Source organism: Apus apus, chromosome 9 (assembly GCF_020740795.1).
Source record: "Apus apus isolate bApuApu2 chromosome 9, bApuApu2.pri.cur, whole genome shotgun sequence".
NCBI lineage: Eukaryota > Metazoa > Chordata > Aves > Apodiformes > Apodidae > Apus > Apus apus.
Genome location: NC_067290.1, coordinates 8,288,422 through 8,307,218, shown reverse-complemented (window position 1 = coordinate 8,307,218; position 18,797 = coordinate 8,288,422). Strand labels below are relative to the sequence as shown.

At 44.8% G+C, this 18,797-nt stretch overlaps 1 protein-coding gene across 1 annotated transcript; it reads left to right on the top strand.

The window, feature by feature from the left end:
- The first annotated feature begins 5,451 nt into the window (after positions 1–5,451).
- CFAP100 (cilia and flagella associated protein 100) lies at positions 5,452–18,580 on the top strand. Its single transcript, XM_051627862.1, has 14 exons — positions 5,452–5,473; positions 6,446–6,543; positions 7,917–8,103; positions 8,768–8,835; positions 9,498–9,661; positions 10,276–10,356; positions 11,427–11,608; positions 11,687–11,834; positions 13,335–13,383; positions 13,952–14,103; positions 14,910–15,042; positions 15,496–15,698; positions 17,154–17,268; positions 18,227–18,580. The coding sequence occupies exons 1-14, from the start codon at positions 5,452–5,454 to the stop codon at positions 18,284–18,286; spliced, it is 1,662 nt and encodes a 553-aa protein (XP_051483822.1). The 3' UTR covers positions 18,287–18,580.
- Positions 18,581–18,797: the final 217 nt, after the last annotated feature.

The following is an 18,797-nucleotide window of genomic DNA, read 5'->3' as shown; positions in this document are numbered from 1 at the left end:
CTACATGGTTATTCAAAACTGGCCTTGAAATCATGACCATATCATTTATTTATATTGTCAGCAAAGCAAGCGAGTGGGGCCACAGCTCAGCCTCCCAGATCTCATCCTCCATCTTCCAGAGAGTTTGTGAAATCTCCATCCTTAGAGGCTTTCAAAACAGCTGGGCAAGGCCTTGAGCAGCCTGATGTGACACTGAGGATAAGTGAAAGGACACAGAGACCTGAGTGAGTCCTGCTCCGTCAGCCTGGTTGCAAGGAGGATAGTTGAGTTCACAGGTCTTCTTGCAGAGACTCATCTGGGGACACTTCTTCAACACCCAGAGGATGGGCCGGGTTTTTTCTCCGTGCTCTTCAAGACTGGAGACTTCATCGACTGGAGACTTCATCTATGAGGTGAAAGGGGCATGGAGAAGCAAGAATGGGAAATGTAGATCACTGAGCCAAATCCCCAGCCCTGGCCGTACAAAGGTGCTGCCATCTCGTGGCTGACTCTGGCCGGACAAAGGTTACAGGGGATACTCTTCCAGCAGAAAAAATTCCATTGAGATAAAATCTCTCCTGGAAGTGAGCTTCAGCTGCAGGGAGTAGTGTGTAAACAACAGTGCCAGTGATCAGACACCATGGGACACCTGAATATCACAGCTTTGCCTTTCACAGGAGGTGTCCAGCTTTCCTTCAGCACTAGCTGCTCACCCCAGTATGGGATGGCTCCACTCCAAGCTGTAGTAACCTCTTTTCTGTCAGGTCATCACTTCCATGTGTTCCATAACCTAAAGAGACAGTAGCCATCCATGTTACTGTCTTGAGGCCCATGATGTGCTGTGTACATGCAACAGTCAATGTATGTGACCATTCAGTCTGGCCTTCAGGACAGTCTGGTAGTGGGCAGAAGACCTGCAGGGAAACAGAGACATGTTAAGGCCTTTTGCTTGGTCAGATAAGATGGATACGGCCTCCAATACTGTTTCTTTTGGTACATTTCATTGAGCTGTGGTGCTGATGCAGAAATTTGTGCTGTGAATAAAGGATAAATGGAAGAGAACCACATGATCACTGTTTCTCCTCCTCTCTACAGAGCTCAGCAGCATGTACAGACCTTGCAAGAAGTGCATGAGGAGCCATATACTCCCCATGGGATCTCCATAACCAACTTGAAGCTGCTTCCCATCCAGGCAGGAGAAAGGCAGAAGAACAGTGTTCCAAGGAGACTCACCAGCAGAAAAACTTCTGACAGATCACCAGAGACCACACTGAAGCAGAAAGCTGCCTGCACTGCTTTCAGAGGAGCTCTTGCAGGCACTGTCTTGTGGACACTTGCTTGCAGATCCCTTCTCCTCCTTCCTTGTGTCTAAACCTTGCGAATAGGCTCTGACTTCCCTTTCTCCTTTCTGGAATGTCCCAGGTTGTGCAGCCACAGGATTCACTGTGAAACAAAGGAACAAGGGCTCCAGAAAAACAAAAAAAAACTCCACCAAGTCAGTGTTTCTGTGATGTTTGCATGTTACTTCCAGGCTTTTCTCTGTGTGTGGGGCTCATGTGGCAGAAACCAAAGTGAAATAATGAGTCCCCTTGAGAAGACTCCAGGCAACAAGGAAATGATTGCTCAGTGACCTGGGCAGCATCCTGGCTACACAGGGAATTTCCCATAATGATAAGACTACAAAAGAATATTTATCTATTCATTTATCTAGATACTTATTCAGCTTCCATCTTTGGCAACATTTCTCAGTCAACAATTTCAAAATGTTTTGCCAACACTAACTAACCCTCACAGCACCTCTGTGGTAGGGACCAGCATCCCGCTGCCACCAGTGGGGTGACTGAGCAGAGATGACAAGTAACCTTTTCACATCACAAACTGGGTGACCAAGGGGTGGAGAAGACAAGCAACCCTATCAAGAAGGAGATGAATGGAGCAAAGAAATAACAGTACTTTGAAATCCCAAGCCCATGCCCTAACAAAATGCCCTCCTACAAGCCCCCAAACCTGCAGACATCCTGTTGGAAATGTAAGCAGCAACCTGCCACTCTTACCCTGCAAACTCTTTCTGAGCTGCACACTGAGGAAGCACTGTCTAAACATCTAACAAGCCCCCAAACCACAGTGCCCTGAAGTGACATTACACAACCCAGAGATGCCCCAGGAGCTGCAGCACTGGTCAGCTGCACAGCCTCTGTCACCAGGCAGATTGTCCCATGATGCTGTACAGGCTACTTATTCCATTCAGTAACCAAGTTAATGGTGGCTAAGAATAGACCCCAGATGTTCTTCTGGCCCTAAAAACTTCTTTGCCCTCAAGGAAAAGCAAAGCCTGAGTGTCTTATGGCATGAAGCAAAGCCATGAAGGTCTTGCACATTTTCAAGAATTCACAAAATACATCTTTGCTTTTAAATAGTCTCTGTTCTAGTTTGGGGAAATAAGTGTTTAGCAAGGATAGCACAGAGCAGAGCAATGGATATATAAATGTATCATTTACTGATCTGGAGATCATGCCAGACAGAGCAACAGCTGTTCAAATGTCTTCCTTTTCTATTCTCTGTTTCTGTGATGTTACCACTGCTGCAAATTCACAACTCTGTAATAAACTGGTATTTCTGAACAAAGACCATTTGATATTATGCTTGTAGAAAAATGCATCTAAAGTACAATTTACTCGTTAATTATCTTTTTGGTAATGGAAATTATTCTATAGTCTCATTCTTAATACATACTCCTCAATATATTTGGGAAATTTCCCAAAACATACTAAAGATAGCACCACAGTTTTCTGCATCACTGCTAAAAATCAAAGCATTCATGCACAGAATAAAGAGAAATTTCTTTGTGTATAAGCATTTTCCTTCTGGTGCCTGAATCCAGTCTTTTGATAATCAGTAATTACAGAAAAGAACTATAACAATCAAATGGGAGTTTGCACTTACAGAAAATCATGCTATTTATTGCAAGAGCTATTCAGCTGAGAAAGCTGTTTGGAAACCTATTGGTAAGTGAAAGAAACTGCTATTTCAGAAAGCTGAAATTGTATTCGTAGAGAGTCTAAAGAGTCTAGAAAAGAACATGGTACATTTGGAACTGATTTGATCTTCTCAGAAACAGGAAAGAGTAAATATGGGGATTTAAGGATCTTTTCCTCCATTAAAATGTATTACATTTTTCCACTGATATTTTATCAAACCATCTTTAGAATTGTATGATATTTTGGAAGGTGATATTTGAAGTTCTATAGAACTATTGACTTGGGGAACCTCCAGTATATTAAGCTTGCTCACCCATATCACACATAGTCTCCAAACTATGTCTGTTCAGACTTCACAAACAGCAAGACTGAGGCAGAGGCTCTGAAATGATAAATTGCAGTCATGTCCACAAGCAGGGGCTTCAGCTCCTACTTCCTCAGCCCACTTTCCTTGCAGAGACAGGGTTAAACACCTTATTCCATGGCCGTGTAGACTGAAATAACGAATAAAGAACCCAGCAGACCAGGGACACCTTCTACACCACAGAACTTTTCTTCCTTTTCCATCCCAACATCTGGTTTGGACTTCAGTGACCTGCCTGCTCAGGGGGCCTGTCCCTGTGCCCACACCGCAGCCAGGTAGCTGAGCGGGTGAAGCCACCCCTGGTGGCTCCAGGAGGACCTAACTGGCTCAGCTGCCCCATCAGCCGGGGGAGGATTTGTCCCGGCTCTGGGGGCCAGGCCCGTTACCGGCCCGAAGGGAGCGGGGCAGCCCCGGCGCGGCGCTCGGTAACGGCCCCGCAACCCGAGCGCGGTTTCCACGGCACCGCAAACAAGAGGCGGGGAAAAGCCCGGAGCAGAGCCCGGCCCCACCACAGCCACGGCCACCGCCACCTCTGATCACAGCCCCCCACGGAGAGGAGCCTGGAGGAGCTCTCTTTTTGGGTGAGAAACCAAAAAAAAAACACAAAGGGGTGAGGGCAACCACAGCCCTTTCTTTTCTGTTTTCGGCATCAGAGCCGGTGTCTCTCCCAGCCAAGTGGAGGTGCTGGCGGGTTTTCCCTGGCAATCACCCCCACTCACCATCTCCTTCTCCTCGGGGGGGATGCATTGGGAAAAGAAACATCCCTGGAACATCCCTTTCCAGCTCCAAACTTGGAGTGAATTCCCAACGAGCCTTCTCTGCAAGTGATGGTATCATTTAAATCATTTGAGGATATGAAGCCCATTGCTCTGGGAGCACGGGGATGGATTTTGTTGTATTATTCTTTAGAACTGTTTGCATGTTAACTCTGGCATATTTCTTTTCTGTGCAGCAGCTTTATAGTAGGGAAAAGCACTGAATAAATGTTTCAGCAAATTAAAACCCTGAATGCCTTATCTATTGATTCCCATTCTACTGGCTATTGGTATGTAGCTACTGCAACATAAAAATGTCAGAGGCAGTGAAATATATGCCAAATTATTCTAGTAACAAAGCAATTTTATATTTGCATTATTTGGCTTATTAATTATAATTAGCACAGCCACCACTTCTGTAGCATTTGGCATTATTTCCAAAGTGATGTGTAAACAATCTATTAAAACCACCCAACAACCTGAAACAAAAACACCTCGATAAGATGAATATTTCTAAGTTAATCTTAGAAACAGATTCCTATACTTCGCTAAAATTATATTTTAAAGCACTTTTTATCTCAGCAGGTTGCACTTACAATTATTTTCCATATGTCAGTATCCTCTGTCTAGTCCTGCTTTTCAGTCCCATTCCCTATAGCAGGAATTTAAATCAACCTCATGAACAAGAGGATTTTTATGAGAAGGGTTTGAGATGACAGATATCAAGGTGAGCATCCAGGTGTTTAATGCGACTGCTCTGCTTATTTCACAAAGCGTATTCAACTAAATGCTGCAGGGATTTGCCTGCCTTCCTTCCCCTGATTGGCCTTTCTCCAAAACTCACACCATCAGTAGGAGTTATGTTGTTCCAGGATGTAGATGAGGGGCCTCTACAGAAAAATATCCTATTCAGTTATGTAAAGTTCAGAGAAACATGAAGTGTAAGCAAGAAGGCTTTTGGAAAAGATACTTCAAGAACTGAAAAGCAGAGGGAAAACATTTGGGATGTATTGAACCAGCCTAAATTCTCCCATAGCCTCCCTGTCTCATCAACAGTGAAAGTCTGACACTTCCAAAGAATAAGATGCTAATTGGGCAGCTGCAGAAACACAGCCAATAGGAAACACAAAGCACCAAGGACATACATGGAAATTAGGTCGTGTGAGTTTAGCTCAAAATACATAAAACTGGAGGCTGTTCAGAGCAGAAAATGATGCTCTAAAATAGCCTTAAAAGTTGTGCAAGAGGAAGAGGATCTTTTCTGCTGTAACTTAAAACAGAGCAGATCAGGAACGGTCCCAGCAGCAGAATTGCATTAATTGAACTAATACCTCACTAGACACAGCTTGCTGCCTCTATTGATTAAAGCATAACAATGGTCTACCTGCTCTTTGAAAGTGAGAACATCACAATTATGCCTTTTCCCCTAGCACCCATAGCAGAGACTACAAGAAGAGACTGGATTCAGAGAAGCAAAAACCTAACCAAGGTTTTGCCAGCCTAAAATTCAACACGACAGAGTTCCCTGCAGCATGTCTGTGTTGTCCAACAGTCCTTCAGCCTTATCAGAAGGAGCACACAGTGCTGAAGCAATTACTGGTAAGAGCTTCAGGGAGTAAAAATGTTGCTTGTGAGCCAGTGATAGGAGGATGAAAAAATATAGATGTGGATCAGAACTGGAGAGGGAACAAAAGGCAAGGGACTTGACTTGCTTGTTATCTACAAACTGCTTTGTCTTTGCTTTCCAATCCACATGTGTGTGAGGAAGACTGTGTTTTACACTGCTTTCACATAACCCAGGCATGAACATCTCCTTTTTGGGGTCAGAGCACAAATATTTTCTAGTTTCCTGAAAATTTTTGTTAATACCTACAGGCACAAAGGGCTCAGTGGTTAAGATTCAGAAAGCCCCAAGGCCCTTCACTGCTGTAAAACCTGCATCAGTTACTGGCAGGTCCCAACTGATTGAATGTTTATGGTTTTCCTTGGGCCAGAGTCACAGATGCCATGTCTCCATACAGAGTCAACAGCTGAAAGTCTATCATCCAGTTCTGGAATGGAAGCCCAGCTTAGGCTGCCAGGTAAGGCCACAATGCTCCAACAGCTTTTAATTGTTTCATTGAAGGAGAAGCCTGTATTCAGGTTCTTTTGCCCACAATCAGGTGAGATGGGTAAAACAGCTCCAGACTTACAAATACCCATATCTGAAATCTCAAGTTGATCAGCAGATATGGTCAAGTGACATAAACTATGCAGAGGTCTCAGCTGCTGCCCACCCATCAGGCATGACACAGCAGATCAGAGTCCCTTGACATGGGGTCCTGATATTCTGCCTCACGTCTTCTACAGCCTCATCATTTTTTTTTCAGAAAACCCAGAAGAAAACACCATGAAAAATCCATTTATACTTCCTCCAATTATGGATATTTTCTCAATATTGGACAAGGAAAGAAAAAAGGCCAAGGAGGTATGTATGTATGTATGTATGTATACTTTAGGCCAGTGTAGATACAAGCAATTCACTAGGGCAGGCAACCAACCAATATATTACCAAGATTTAGTGCATGAGAGAAATTATAGCTGCCAAATTCAGCTGAGAGTTCCCTAGATCAGCTTCAAGTCCTCTGAAGTCCATGATGAGAGACTAATTTTACCAAGAGCTGAGCACTGGTTGCTAGGGCAAAATCTGGATATTGCCACTTTGTTTGCTTACTTCAAGGTAGATTTACCTCTCATTCTTGTTCGTGGAGAAGAGATCTGCCAGTACTGTTGGCATTGATTTCTACATAAAACTTTGGTGCAAGATCTCTTGCTTTGCACTTCAACAAGCTTGGCTTTTTGCTTGGGAAGCTGTACTCCATTGTTTGATGTGACCTTCATCTGAAACACCAGCAAAATGAATGCCTTGGAAGAAGGACAACATGTGTTTCATGCCTTAGGTTTCTTTCCATAAGACAGGGAATTGCAACCCACCAGATGAGAAAGCTGAGTCCCTCTTATTTCTGCAGTGGCATCCTTAGGGCATGCAGTCCAAAGGGGGTGGGAAGTTATGGAGAGGTTGTCGCATCTCTGAGAGGTCTGATTGTTGCAAGTAGCTGGAGAAGCCAGGCAGTACTGTGGAAGCAAGAGGTCTTTGTTTCCAACTCACAAAGGGAGAGCTCCAAACAAGCTTAAGCAAGCCTCCTCACCTGACACTGATGACTGATAGTCTGGTTTTCATTTGGGTTGAAGGTCACTATGTAAGCATGGGGTAGGGCTTAGGAAGAAGTGAAGTAAGGATGTCTGCTGATGGATGTCCTCAGCTGAACCCATGTCCAAACTGTGCAGACAGTAATGAATTGCACCTCAGCCTATGTGAAAACACTGAGCATGAACAACCTTTTACCCTCCAGAAAGTTCTGGAGTGGGTTTGAAAAGATCTTCTCAATCCAAACTTGAAGGTTTACATGACTTTGTGAAAGCTGGACTGAGTTGGTATTGAGCATGGGTTCTCCTGTTCTTCCCTTTTACTAGAGGGCTTGACAAAGGATGAATCTCTGAAAACTTCCATTCTCTCCCAGGAATAATCCAGGAAGGAAAAATGAGGACACTGAGTAGGTACAAACTGGCACAGCTGGTGGCTGGATGCAGAATACAAATCAACAAACTAATGAGAACAAGTGATAAGAAATTGTCTCAGTTGCCTCAAGAGAGAGAATATCATCAGGCAAACATGCACCAGCAGGATATCAGTAGCCTGCAAATTTCTAGGCTGTGAATAACCACTCATGTCTTTAAAAAATACAGGGGGGAAAAAAAGCATATAATCACTCTGTCCACATAACTGACTTCTCCTCATAGGAACGTGAGAGGATGAAGACCATGAAAATCCATGAGAAAATGACTCAGTCCACCAAAATGAAAGCAAAGCAAAAAGGGCTCAGGAAAGCTCTGCAAGAGGAGGAAGAGGCCAGAAAACAGGCAACAGATGAAGAGAAACTGAAAACTCAGCAGGGGGGTTGTTCATGTAAGATAGTTGGTAAAAATGGTAGGGAACAGTGACCATCTTTGTAGAGGTGCTGCTCAGCTGAGTAACACCCTAAAGCAAAAATCAAAGAGGGGGTGGGAGTAGCAGTCAGCAGCTCTAGCTGGCTTTGGTGAGCTCTTGCAGACACGAGTTACATGCTGCATCTTGCCAACCTCTATGGCTGGGCCATCTCCATCTCATGCATTTCCATACAGAGCATGTGTCAATCCCACTACAACGGCCTGGGTTCTGTCATCCCCTGTGGCCTTCACAGTAGCTGGGAGCTCTGGGAATCAGCTGGGAGTCAGTTGAGAGTTTACAGAACCTTGTGTCATAGAGACATCACTACTAAGCTGACCTAAAGTTGGATTTTAGTGGACGTGGGCCTAAATTTTCTGTTTCTGATGTGAAGAATAAGTTTTGCCATTCAAGAGGAAGTTGACCTTTGTAAGCACCATACTCTCCACTTCATTCTAAGCTGGTTATAATCCATGAGAACCTATAAGAAACTGATCCTAAACAAGGTCAAAACTATAATAATCAGTATTGTTGGCTCCAATGCCAACCACCTCAATGTTCATGGCAGCCTATGTATTCACTGTGTTTCACAGCCTAGATATTCACTGTGTTTTACCTTGGTTGTATTTCCCCTTCTAGTCTGATCAACTTTATATCTAAATTTCAGATTATCCATTAGAAAAGGAGACTGCCCATGACTACAGAAATTTCAGAAGAGAGCTATTTTTACTTGAGGTACTTGGCTTTAAGAATGTTACTTTATGTTCATTTAATTATTATTCCCTATATTGCTTTGGGGTTTTTTGTGGTTTCTTTTGTTGTTGTTTTTTTCCCTGAGATCCATTGCCTAGAGATCACACCAAGGAGGCACACATCAGCCCTCAGGAACTGATTGTCCTGTGTTAGACACTCATAGTCTATAGCTCAGGAATCCTCAACCAAGAAAGATATGAACAGAGGTCATTTGCACCACCAGTAGCAGCCAGGAAACTATTTCATTCCCAAGATGCACAAATCCACTAACCTTCTGGGTCTTACTGTCCCATACATGGATCACAGCTGGGAGCCATTCTGAACTCAAAATTAGGGAGCTGTGCTGGAATATGCCCATTATTTGTCTCTACTGTTGTGCTGTGGCACAATTGAATCTATCTTTGTCAGCCAGGAGTGTTTGGGATTTCTAGGCTCTGTCTTTAGGTTCACTGCATATTTGCTATGTCACTTCTGAAACATCTCCTGGTCTCTATGGACCTGGTTTGCACTAAGACACATACCTTGGTTTGAAATCCTCACCCTTTTTTGCCAACAACAATCAGGTAACCAAGAACAAAGCTAAATCAACACACCCTTAAACCAAACCAACCAGTGTGATGTGTTGCCTTTTGGGTTCATTTCAGTATGCCAAGGCAGTAAAGCAAGATGAGATTCAAAGGATCGAGAACATAGCAAAGAAGGAGGAAAGAAAACTGGAAAAGTCTGAATACTCCCTGAAGAAGGATGTTGCTGCATTTGATGAGTTCCTGAAGGAGAACCAAAAAAAAACTGTTGAAGCCCTGAAAATGTAATGGAAGTTGAGGGAACCATCTCTGTGCTCTCTTGTGCTGGACACAGCAGGTCTTTTGCTTGATGTCCCTGCAGGGTTTTGGCCAGCATCTATCCTCTAATGGTCCCAGTTTTCCCAGAATTACAGTCCTGGTGGCTCTTTCTCCCCATTTCACTGAAAGAGAGGAAGGAAATGAATACCTGGGGAATCCCCTCACTGCAGAAGCCCTTGATTTGGCTGGTGAACCTGCTGGTGACCCCACCACTTCTGTTCTTCTCACAACTCCCTTTACAAGAGGGAGATGCTTCTGCCCAACCTCTCACAACAGGAACAGTCTCCTTAGTGAAGTCGAGCACTTTGGCTCATTACAGGAATCGTAAGGGCAGAGCAACAATTGATGCTCAGCAGCCAAACTAGCAAGTCCCTAACCAGGTAGTGTCACTGGGACTTCATACTCTCTTTGCCACAGCAAGCAGGGCCTTCAGGTAGCAGCCAATCACCACGTGGGGTACATCTATAGAACAGACTTCCAGTGTTGCCCCCACATCTTTTTCTCTGTTTTATATGCATCTCAGTTCACTACCTACTTACTGCTCAGTTGTTTTATGGCTTGTTCATTCATTCTTCCCTAGTGCCAAAATAGAAAGAACAGCAAAGACAAAGAAAGCAACAGAGGTCCAGGCAATCACTTCTGAAATAGAGAACCTCCAAAGGTAAGGGTTGGGCATTGCTCCTGCCTGGCTTTTAGCAGCCCCTAGAGCACTACACCTTCACAGCCCTTGGGGAAAAAGGGAATTGGGGAAAAATCTTTCTAATCATGTTCAATTTGAAGAGACAAAACATTTTAGCCTTTGTTTTCCAGCTGCTGGCTTTGTTTCTGAAACATCTCAACTAGTTTTTTAAATTATATTTTTCTGAAGTATAAATATTCCAAAAGTAAAAGTCAATGCCCAGTCTTACATTAAAAACCAAACAAAACTAAGTAGTGTGTTTTAAGGATGATGAGGAGAAAAGAATAAAAAATATTCTAATTCTCATGATGAGTTGAGCTGGCAAGATTTCTCATTCAGTACAGTGCCCAGTTCTGAGGCCCCCAACACAGAAAGGACCTGAAACTCTTGAAGTGAGTCCAGAGGAGGAACACAAAAATTATCAGAGGGCTGGAGCAACTCTCCTGTGGAGACAGGCTGAGAGAAGGCTCCAGGGAGACCTTAGAGTATCTTCCAGTACCTGAAGGGGCTACAGGAAAGCTGGAGAATGACTTTCTGCAAGGGGTAGGACAAGAGGGAATAGTTTCAAACTGAAAGAGGGTAGATTTATATTAGCTATTAGGAAGAAATTCTTTACTCTGAGGGTGGTAAGACTCTGGAACAGGTTGTCTAGAGATGCTGTGGACACCCCAGACTGGATGGGGCTTGAAACAACCTGGTCTAGTGGAAGGTGTCCCTGCTCATGGGAGGGGGGTTGGAAGAAGATAATCTTTAAGGCTTTAATATCCCTTTCAATTCCAACCATTCTGTGATTTTTCAAGTAAAAATTTTCAAATTAGCAAGGCCACTGCCATGGCAAGGGCCGGGTCACAGAGGTGTGACCAGACAGCTTCCACATGAGGAACTACAGAGAGCACACAGGGCAGGTTCCTATTTGTCTTTGCATGTCCATGAAGACTTGTACCCTCTTGTACTTTTTCTGTGTGAAGCTGAACATTCAGAGTTAGAAAGAATGTGTTCAAACAGATGGCTTCCTCCCTGATAACCAACTTTGTCTGTTTCTCTCACCCCAGTGATATATCCAGACTTCAGTTTACTCTGCAGGAGTACAAGATGTACAGGGACTTCCTCTATGAACTGTCTCCAAAGGAGTGGCAGAAGGAACATGGAAAAAAGCACAGAAAGAAAAAGGATTTGAAAACGTCATCCACAGATAATGAAGAAAGTGCCTCACCTCCCACCATGGCAGAGCAGGGTGAGTGCCAGGGAAGAGCTGCCCACTCCTCCTTGGGACAGCCCCATGCTCTAAGCACACACCCCTTCTTGTCGCCAGGCCAGGGTCCGACAGCCAGGACAAATGCTGACAGTCCTATAGATGTGCCAAGTTCCCTGCTGCCTTCAGAAAGTTTGGAATTCAGCTCAGCACGTGAGATCAGGCCACAGCGCCAAAACTTCCCGGAGCCTCTATCAACAGGAAAACTGTAAGTACAAGACAATGCAAGCAACAGACATAAGTAATGTAGAGACCACTCAAATGACTGGGAGTCAGTATAGAGGAAACCTGCTCTCCACCTTCACTGTGAGCATACCAAGATCTCAGCCTTACTGGAGCCAGCCCAAATACCAGTAGAAAGCCATCAGGTGTGCAAGCCAGTACCTGTGTACTTACTCCAACAGAGCTCCATCCTCAAATCTCCTGCTGAGAGCCTGCCCAAAGAGCTTGGGCCTTGACCCCAAGAGGAATTACAGACCTTGGACGTTTGTCCTGGAGCAAAGCTTCTTTGTGGCCTATTTGTGGCTGAGTTACTGGTTCACTCTGTTGGTCACAGCTGCCGTGCAAACAGCTGCCAGTTGTTTTGCCATTAATGAAGGTCCAAGGTCACAGCAGACCCACAGTGCAATGACTGTCTGCTTTCAGTGAGAGCAGTATGTGCTGGGACAAGGCAGAGTCACTCTGCTGTAAGGCAGGCAGGGCCAGCCTGAGGAGATGGGGGGAGGTGGGGGCATGAGACAAGTATGGCCAGCCCCAGCCTCTTGAGGCAAAGAAAGAAATTGCTTGGAAAAGCAAAGTGTGGGTGGCTGGTGAGTCTCCTAAGGCAAAAAAATCCCATGGCTATCAATAGAGTTTGAACTAAGTCATGGTTTGCAGGGCCACTTCCTCTGCCTTCACTCAGAGCATTACAAGTGCCAAGTCCTCCCAAGCAAGGCTGCCATGTGCCACCTTTTTTCCTGGGGTGCTGCCACAGGCAGGAATAATGTGGGGCTGACATTCACGTGATGCAAAGGGAGGTTTTTCACCCCTCCCTGGCACATGGTGACAGGTGCAAGTGAAGGTGATGAGCAGACCCTGCTCCCAACATCAGTCAGGCACCCCTTGCCTAGCTCTTCCAGCTCCTGTGCTGGCTTGTCCCTGGGGTTGAGCAGGGATTGAGACTGTACTGCTGCTGGTAGGCTGTGCAGAGGAAGCAGTTGAAAAATCTTTTCCTAGGACAGGTAAAAACTGCAGACTCCCATGGTGGCTACACCAGGCTGTGTGGGAGCAGTACCACATTCCACAGGGACCACAAGGCTTTCTCTATGCTTTTTGTGCTGCAGCCTGAGCCTTTTAAACAAGGCTCCTGCCTCTGCCTTCTCATTGCCCAGGAGCCCAGCCTCCCATCTGCTTTAAAGACTGTTTGTTGAAAGCCTGAACCCTCAGTTCAGGCTCATGTGTCATGTCCTGACCCTGCTGGCCAGCAGAGCCCAGAAGGCAGCTTGTTTGGGGACAGCTGTAGCTCCCATGCTGCATGTTTGTGTGACCCCCAGCTCCTACTGACCCTCAAGGAGCCCACAGCCACAGGGGGCCAAACATGTCAATGTGCAAAAGACTATTCAGGAACAAACAAGAGCAGCAAACAACAACAGTGTTCATAAGTCAATAACAAGGTCTCCCCTGAGCTATAATTTCTCTAAGGGCCTGACACAAAAAAAATGATTTTCAGAAGTTTTCTGGAGGATGCAGAAAGTGAAACCTCCTCGGACGAAGATGAGGTGAGAAGTTTTGTGTTGAAATATGTACATTTTCTGTTTGTTATGTGTCATTTATTGATGTTACTAATTTCTATTACCTTTTAACCATTCATTATGGTATTAAGTAGTTACAGTAGCCTCTAATAATAAATGTACATTTATAAATTCATAAATTATCATATTTTAGCAAAATTTATTATAAATAACCTTAGTTGAACTTCCTTCTCCACTTTCCAAAAATCTCCCACCTTATCTCAAAGTTTGCCATCCCCCAGTGAGAAATGACATCACATAATGGGAGATTTCTAAATTGGTGAAGTTATTGTTTTATGCCTGAAATTGAAATTCTCCCACTCACAGATGTTTGCATCACTTTTCACTCTCTAAAATGCCACTCCTTTTGTGGGTGAGCTACTCAGGCAATGTCAAGCTCCATACATGGCAGAAAGGTGGGAGACATTTGTACATGGGCAGTCATGGACCATGGAGAACATTTGAACAACGAGGGCTGGTGCAGACCAACCTCCACGTAGTTCCATGGAAAAGACCTTAGAGGACAAAAACTCACTGTACGTGTTTTCCACTCCAGGAGCCTGAGTTGTATTTTACGGATCCCCAACAACTGCTGTCTGCTTTCATGGAGAGAAAGGAAGAGATCTTGTCCTTACTCCAAAGTTTCCAGGAGGCTGAGGAAAATTTAGGCAAGGTCCAACACAATTTCATCACCACACGTGAAAGCATGTAAGTGTGCCTGCGTGTGGTGGGAAGGGGCCCCTGTGCCCCAGCTTTCAAACACAAGTGACCCCCTCTTCTCTCAGTAGCTCCTCACCATCAGGCTGCATGCTGCAGACCACAGGCAATGCTGTTCATGAAGCACACAACAAAGAGTCTCTTTCTCATACCTGCAAGCCCAGCTTCAGCCCATCCAGCTCACCATCTTGTGAGCTCCTTGGAAAGCACCTCCTCGATGTAATTGAGAAGAAAGAACTTCAGCTTGGGACTAGGCCCTTAGTCCTCAAGGCACAGGCTGGGGAACTGACGCATTCAGCATCCTGGAGTAGCCATAAGGCAGAAGTACCCTGTAATAAAGAAAGACCAAAGGAGGAAACGAGGCATGTCCTGGAGTGATCCAGACCAGCACCTATTCTGACCCAATGCAAACCTTTCCAAAAGGAAGCCAGCAGGAACTCAGGTGTAATTGCAACATAGCATTTCAGTAGCAGGTAGTCACACATATTCCCATTTAAAGTACATCGTATACCCTCGAGACAGTTTCTAAATGGATTATACTACCCCCATTGACTAATTTAAAAAATCTTGACTGTTTAGCTGTGCTGCTTCTCCCCCAGACCAGCACAGTAACTGTTACTCCAGAAAAATCACGAGTTCTCTCTGCTCTCAGAGATGCGGGTGCAAGTTCCCCAGAAATGACACGAAGTGTTACCTCCATCTGCCGGCAGCAGGGGGGATGGTCCAGGCTGGAAAGCAGCAGAGGAGTCGTGTTTCAGAGATACCCATTTCAAAATAACCTTTCTCTTCTGGCCTAGGGAGAAGTTAGAAGAGCTGAAACAGCAAGTAGACACCCTCAAATCCTCTGTCGCCAAGGAAGAAAAGAGAGTAGCAGATCTGAAGCTCAAAGTTAATTTATTTTCCTTGGAAGGAGACAAAGCTGATGACCAAGTACGTAGTGCAATGGTTAGCATGGGCATAAATGGTTCCTTCTCCACAAGCTGTATCCATCCCGGGAAAAAAACACGCAGCAGGTTGCACTGGGGAGGGATCAGGACTGTTTCTCAGCAATGGAATTATAATAAAGGCAGGTTTGGGGCACTGCTGAGGCAGCAAACTGGGGTAAAGGCGTCACTCCACCCAGTTGCTACAAGATGGGAGGAAGGCTCACAGAGCCAACCTTGCGGCTGCAACCTGTCCCAGGTCACAGCAAAGCTGGGGAGACCAGCACAATAATGGCTCAACACAGCCCTCTAGCCCAGACACTGGTGCTATGCAAACTAGGAAACAAGCAACTGGGTCTTGTTGAAGGAATTAAAAGTGTACTGATTGCTTTTGGTGGGATGATGGTTCTACTAGGAAGAACCCAGCTGTATCTCTTTCCGTATCTCCTCTCATCTCTAGGACAAAATGCTTGCAAGCCTGAACAAGAAGGTGCTGGAAGTCTACTGGCACTGCACTGGGGAAAATAAGACAAACCTGCAGACAACAGAGATGCTCATGGTGATAGAAAAACAGCTCAATGATTTACTGGACAACCTGGAGATAATCCCACCAGAAACGTTAAAACAGGCTGAGAAAGCCAGAAGAAAGGAACTGAGGAAAAGGTAAGACTCTCTTCTGGTAATGGGGCCTCTGTTTTTAAATGTTGATAGTCAAAATCAAAGCCACTGAAAGAACCAAATTTCTCAGATCAGATTTCCCAAGAGTGAAAGCCTGTGCTACCAATACATCCCATTTTACTTCCCCAATGGTTTCACGCTCACAGAGCTTGCATTTCCCAACCAGTGAGCAGCAGCCCACAGCTACATTAGAAAAGACCTGGAAGCTACATCAGAAAAGAGCAAAACCTAGAAGGAGAAAGAAAAAAAAAAAAATCTCTGAGCAGATTCTATGATGAAAATAATAATTTTAAGAAGACAATTTGCAATAACAATAGTTGACCTGAATAAATTGAAATTTTTGCTCTGTAGGTATTTAACACACTCAGTCTGACTCCCTGATATTTTGTCAGACTTCAACAGGTACCTAAAGGCACTTGTCAGTAATACCAGCTTTCAAACATTTCTGCAAAATGCCTACCTGAAACTTGCATGATTTAATTAAATTGCAGCAAATTAACACAATAAATTTAGGTTCCAAGATGTATTGCTTTTGCTTTTGTCTCAGTTGCACACATAGCATTTCCCCTCACAAACAGCAAAGATGTAACTGGACAGCTGATTGTACCTGGCCACCCCCAGGTGGATCAGATCCAGCAGAGAAAATAAAAAAAATAGTGGGAGGATTTAAAGCCAGAACAGTGACATTTCCCTTCTATTTATTTTCTCTCTGCCTCTTTCTTTACCTTTGTAGTAGGAGTGTGATGCATCCACCTTATGTTCTGTGAACTGTTTTGCACTCTTAATTTACAAAAGAAATAAGAGATACCTTTATTCTACTCTGGGGATGGAGAGTTCAGGAAGGAATCTGACACCCTGCCTAATAAAAAGCAAAACCAGCCAACACCTTCAAAAAGCCTTCAAAAATTTTCTGAAGATCACATGCTTAAAAATTAATTTCCTCTCTGCCACAGTGTTCAATAGCTTAAGAACATTTCTGTTCCACTGCTGCATTTCCACAGGAGCCAGTTATCAGTATTCCCTGTGCCCTTCTAGGCAAAGTATAGCTCCGCAGCTGGAAAACCCTCCTACTCACATCTGTATGTCACAGACTTAGTTACACTGCTGAGAATTTCAGATGCAATAAGCATTGTCCACCCACAAGCATCCTAGACAACCGTAGAGCACAAGTCACCTGCTGAAGGTGGTACAGAGCATGTCTGACATCTCCATTTGCAAAGCCCGATGTGCTTTTTCCTCCCTTCACTCCAAAAAGAGTAGGATCAACTGTGCCAAGTGTTTTCCTCTTACAACCTTCATGGCACCAAATTCCAGCTTTGGGCTATAGCCAAACCCCTGTGCTCTGGTAGCCTTACACTGTTAGACAAGCTGGACACCAAAAGCATGTTGATGTAGCTGCAGAGCACATTCAACCCAGCTGGTATTTGCTCCCTTTAAAAGGCGAAGAGAGGAAAAGCTCAGACAACAGCAGCAGCAGGAGGAGGAAAGGCGACAACGGGCCCTGGAAAGAACAATGCGGGCCCTGGAAACACCATCATCAGCTATGAACAAACAGGTGGGTGCAGTAATCCATAGGACTCTAGTGTCTCCACAAACCCCTCCAGAGGAGCTGGGGGTATTTGAACACCAAGCATTTAAGGGAAGAGTGTTGCTAGGGGCTTCCATGGCTGGGTGGGCATGGCACTCATCCTCAGGGGTAGCCCAATGTACAGGACTGATGCAACTTAAGCAACTGCTGCCAGTTATTCCAGCTCAGTGTCCTTCTACTGACCTCCTTCCTATCCTTGTGTCCTGACCACATGGCCCTCTCCATTACTTGCCAACTTTCTCATTAAGCTTTTTTCAACTTGTTAACTTGGCCATATTTTAAAAAAGCATGATAATGAGCAAATGAGGAAGCAGGCAGCAGCAGCAAGACACCCTCCCAAGCAACAAGTCCCTACATCAGCTCAGCCACACCATCAAATCATAGCTTTCTTGGCAGCTCCCACATGACACCTGAGCTTTGCCCTCTCAGAAGGCACAGCGTGGAGCTTCAGGCCATGGCTCCTGCTGCACATTTCACAGGTCAACACAATGGTGAGGACCTCCCAGTCCTCAGTCACACACCAAGCTGACGACAGCATGAGAGCAAGCCCCAGGAATCCCTGTCCCTTTACCCAAGATAACTGAAGAGGGTTTTGGCAGGTTCCCACAGGTATTTCTTCAGATTTCCAGCTTCCCATGCTCTTGAGATCTTACCAAAAAACGCTTTAGTCAGAAAAGCTGCAGGTGCAATAGTACTTTGTAGAAGCTGAAGCACGAGTACATACGGCCTTCAGGTGCTTGACACTTTCTATTAGAAAAGCCCACCCTTAGGAGACACACTGTAGCCTGGCTAGAAAAAAAAGAGAGCAAGAGGCCAAGGCCCCTGGCAGCAGGAGAGCCTGGCAGCACATGGCAGCTTGAGCTGCGTGGTTCAGACAGGCTGCTCCAGCACAGCACTGATGCACACACCTCTTCTTCCTCTGCAGAAGAATGTGTTTCGTCCCAAACCTGCCAGGAAGCAGAAGAAAAAGCACAACCAAGAATAGATAAGGAGAAGCAAGGACTCCTCTTACTATTTCACTTGACAGCACAGCCTTAACCACAGCATGGAGGACTAATACAGCTCAGTTTTTCACAGAACTGCAGCCTGTGAATAACCTAAGCCACTTGCTCAGTTGATGAACTTCATGATCCCACAAAATTCCTACCCCAAGATCCCAGGGGAAGTTGCTGTGCCAAACAATCATTTTTTTCCTCCCTATTGATCTTCTGCCTAAGAAAATAAATAACAATTTTATCTCCTTCTGCTTCTCAGGCTCCTGCTAGCAACAACACTCAGTTTTGACACAAGTAGCACTATCCCTACAAACCTGGCTAGTGAGATTCATCACAGTCCTACATAACAATCTTTGTGATGGTACAACTAAGCCAGGTACCTGAAAGACATGTATTACAATCACAAATCAATAGAAGGACTATAAAAAACAAAAGCCATGCTTTCATCCAAAGGATGGGTTTCATTTTAGACTCCACTCTACTACTGTGGAGAAGACACAA

Bases quoted from the DNA above. Each gene is read 5' to 3' on its own strand.
- CFAP100 (XM_051627862.1), top strand. From the start codon at position 5,452: ATGGTCTACCTGCTCTTTGAAA. The intron at 10,357-11,426 runs GTAAGGGTTGGG...CTCTCACCCCAG, and splicing joins GAAATAGAGAACCTCCAAAG to TGATATATCCAGACTTCAGT. The intron at 15,699-17,153 runs GTAAGACTCTCT...TCCCTTTAAAAG, and splicing joins AGAAAGGAACTGAGGAAAAG to GCGAAGAGAGGAAAAGCTCA.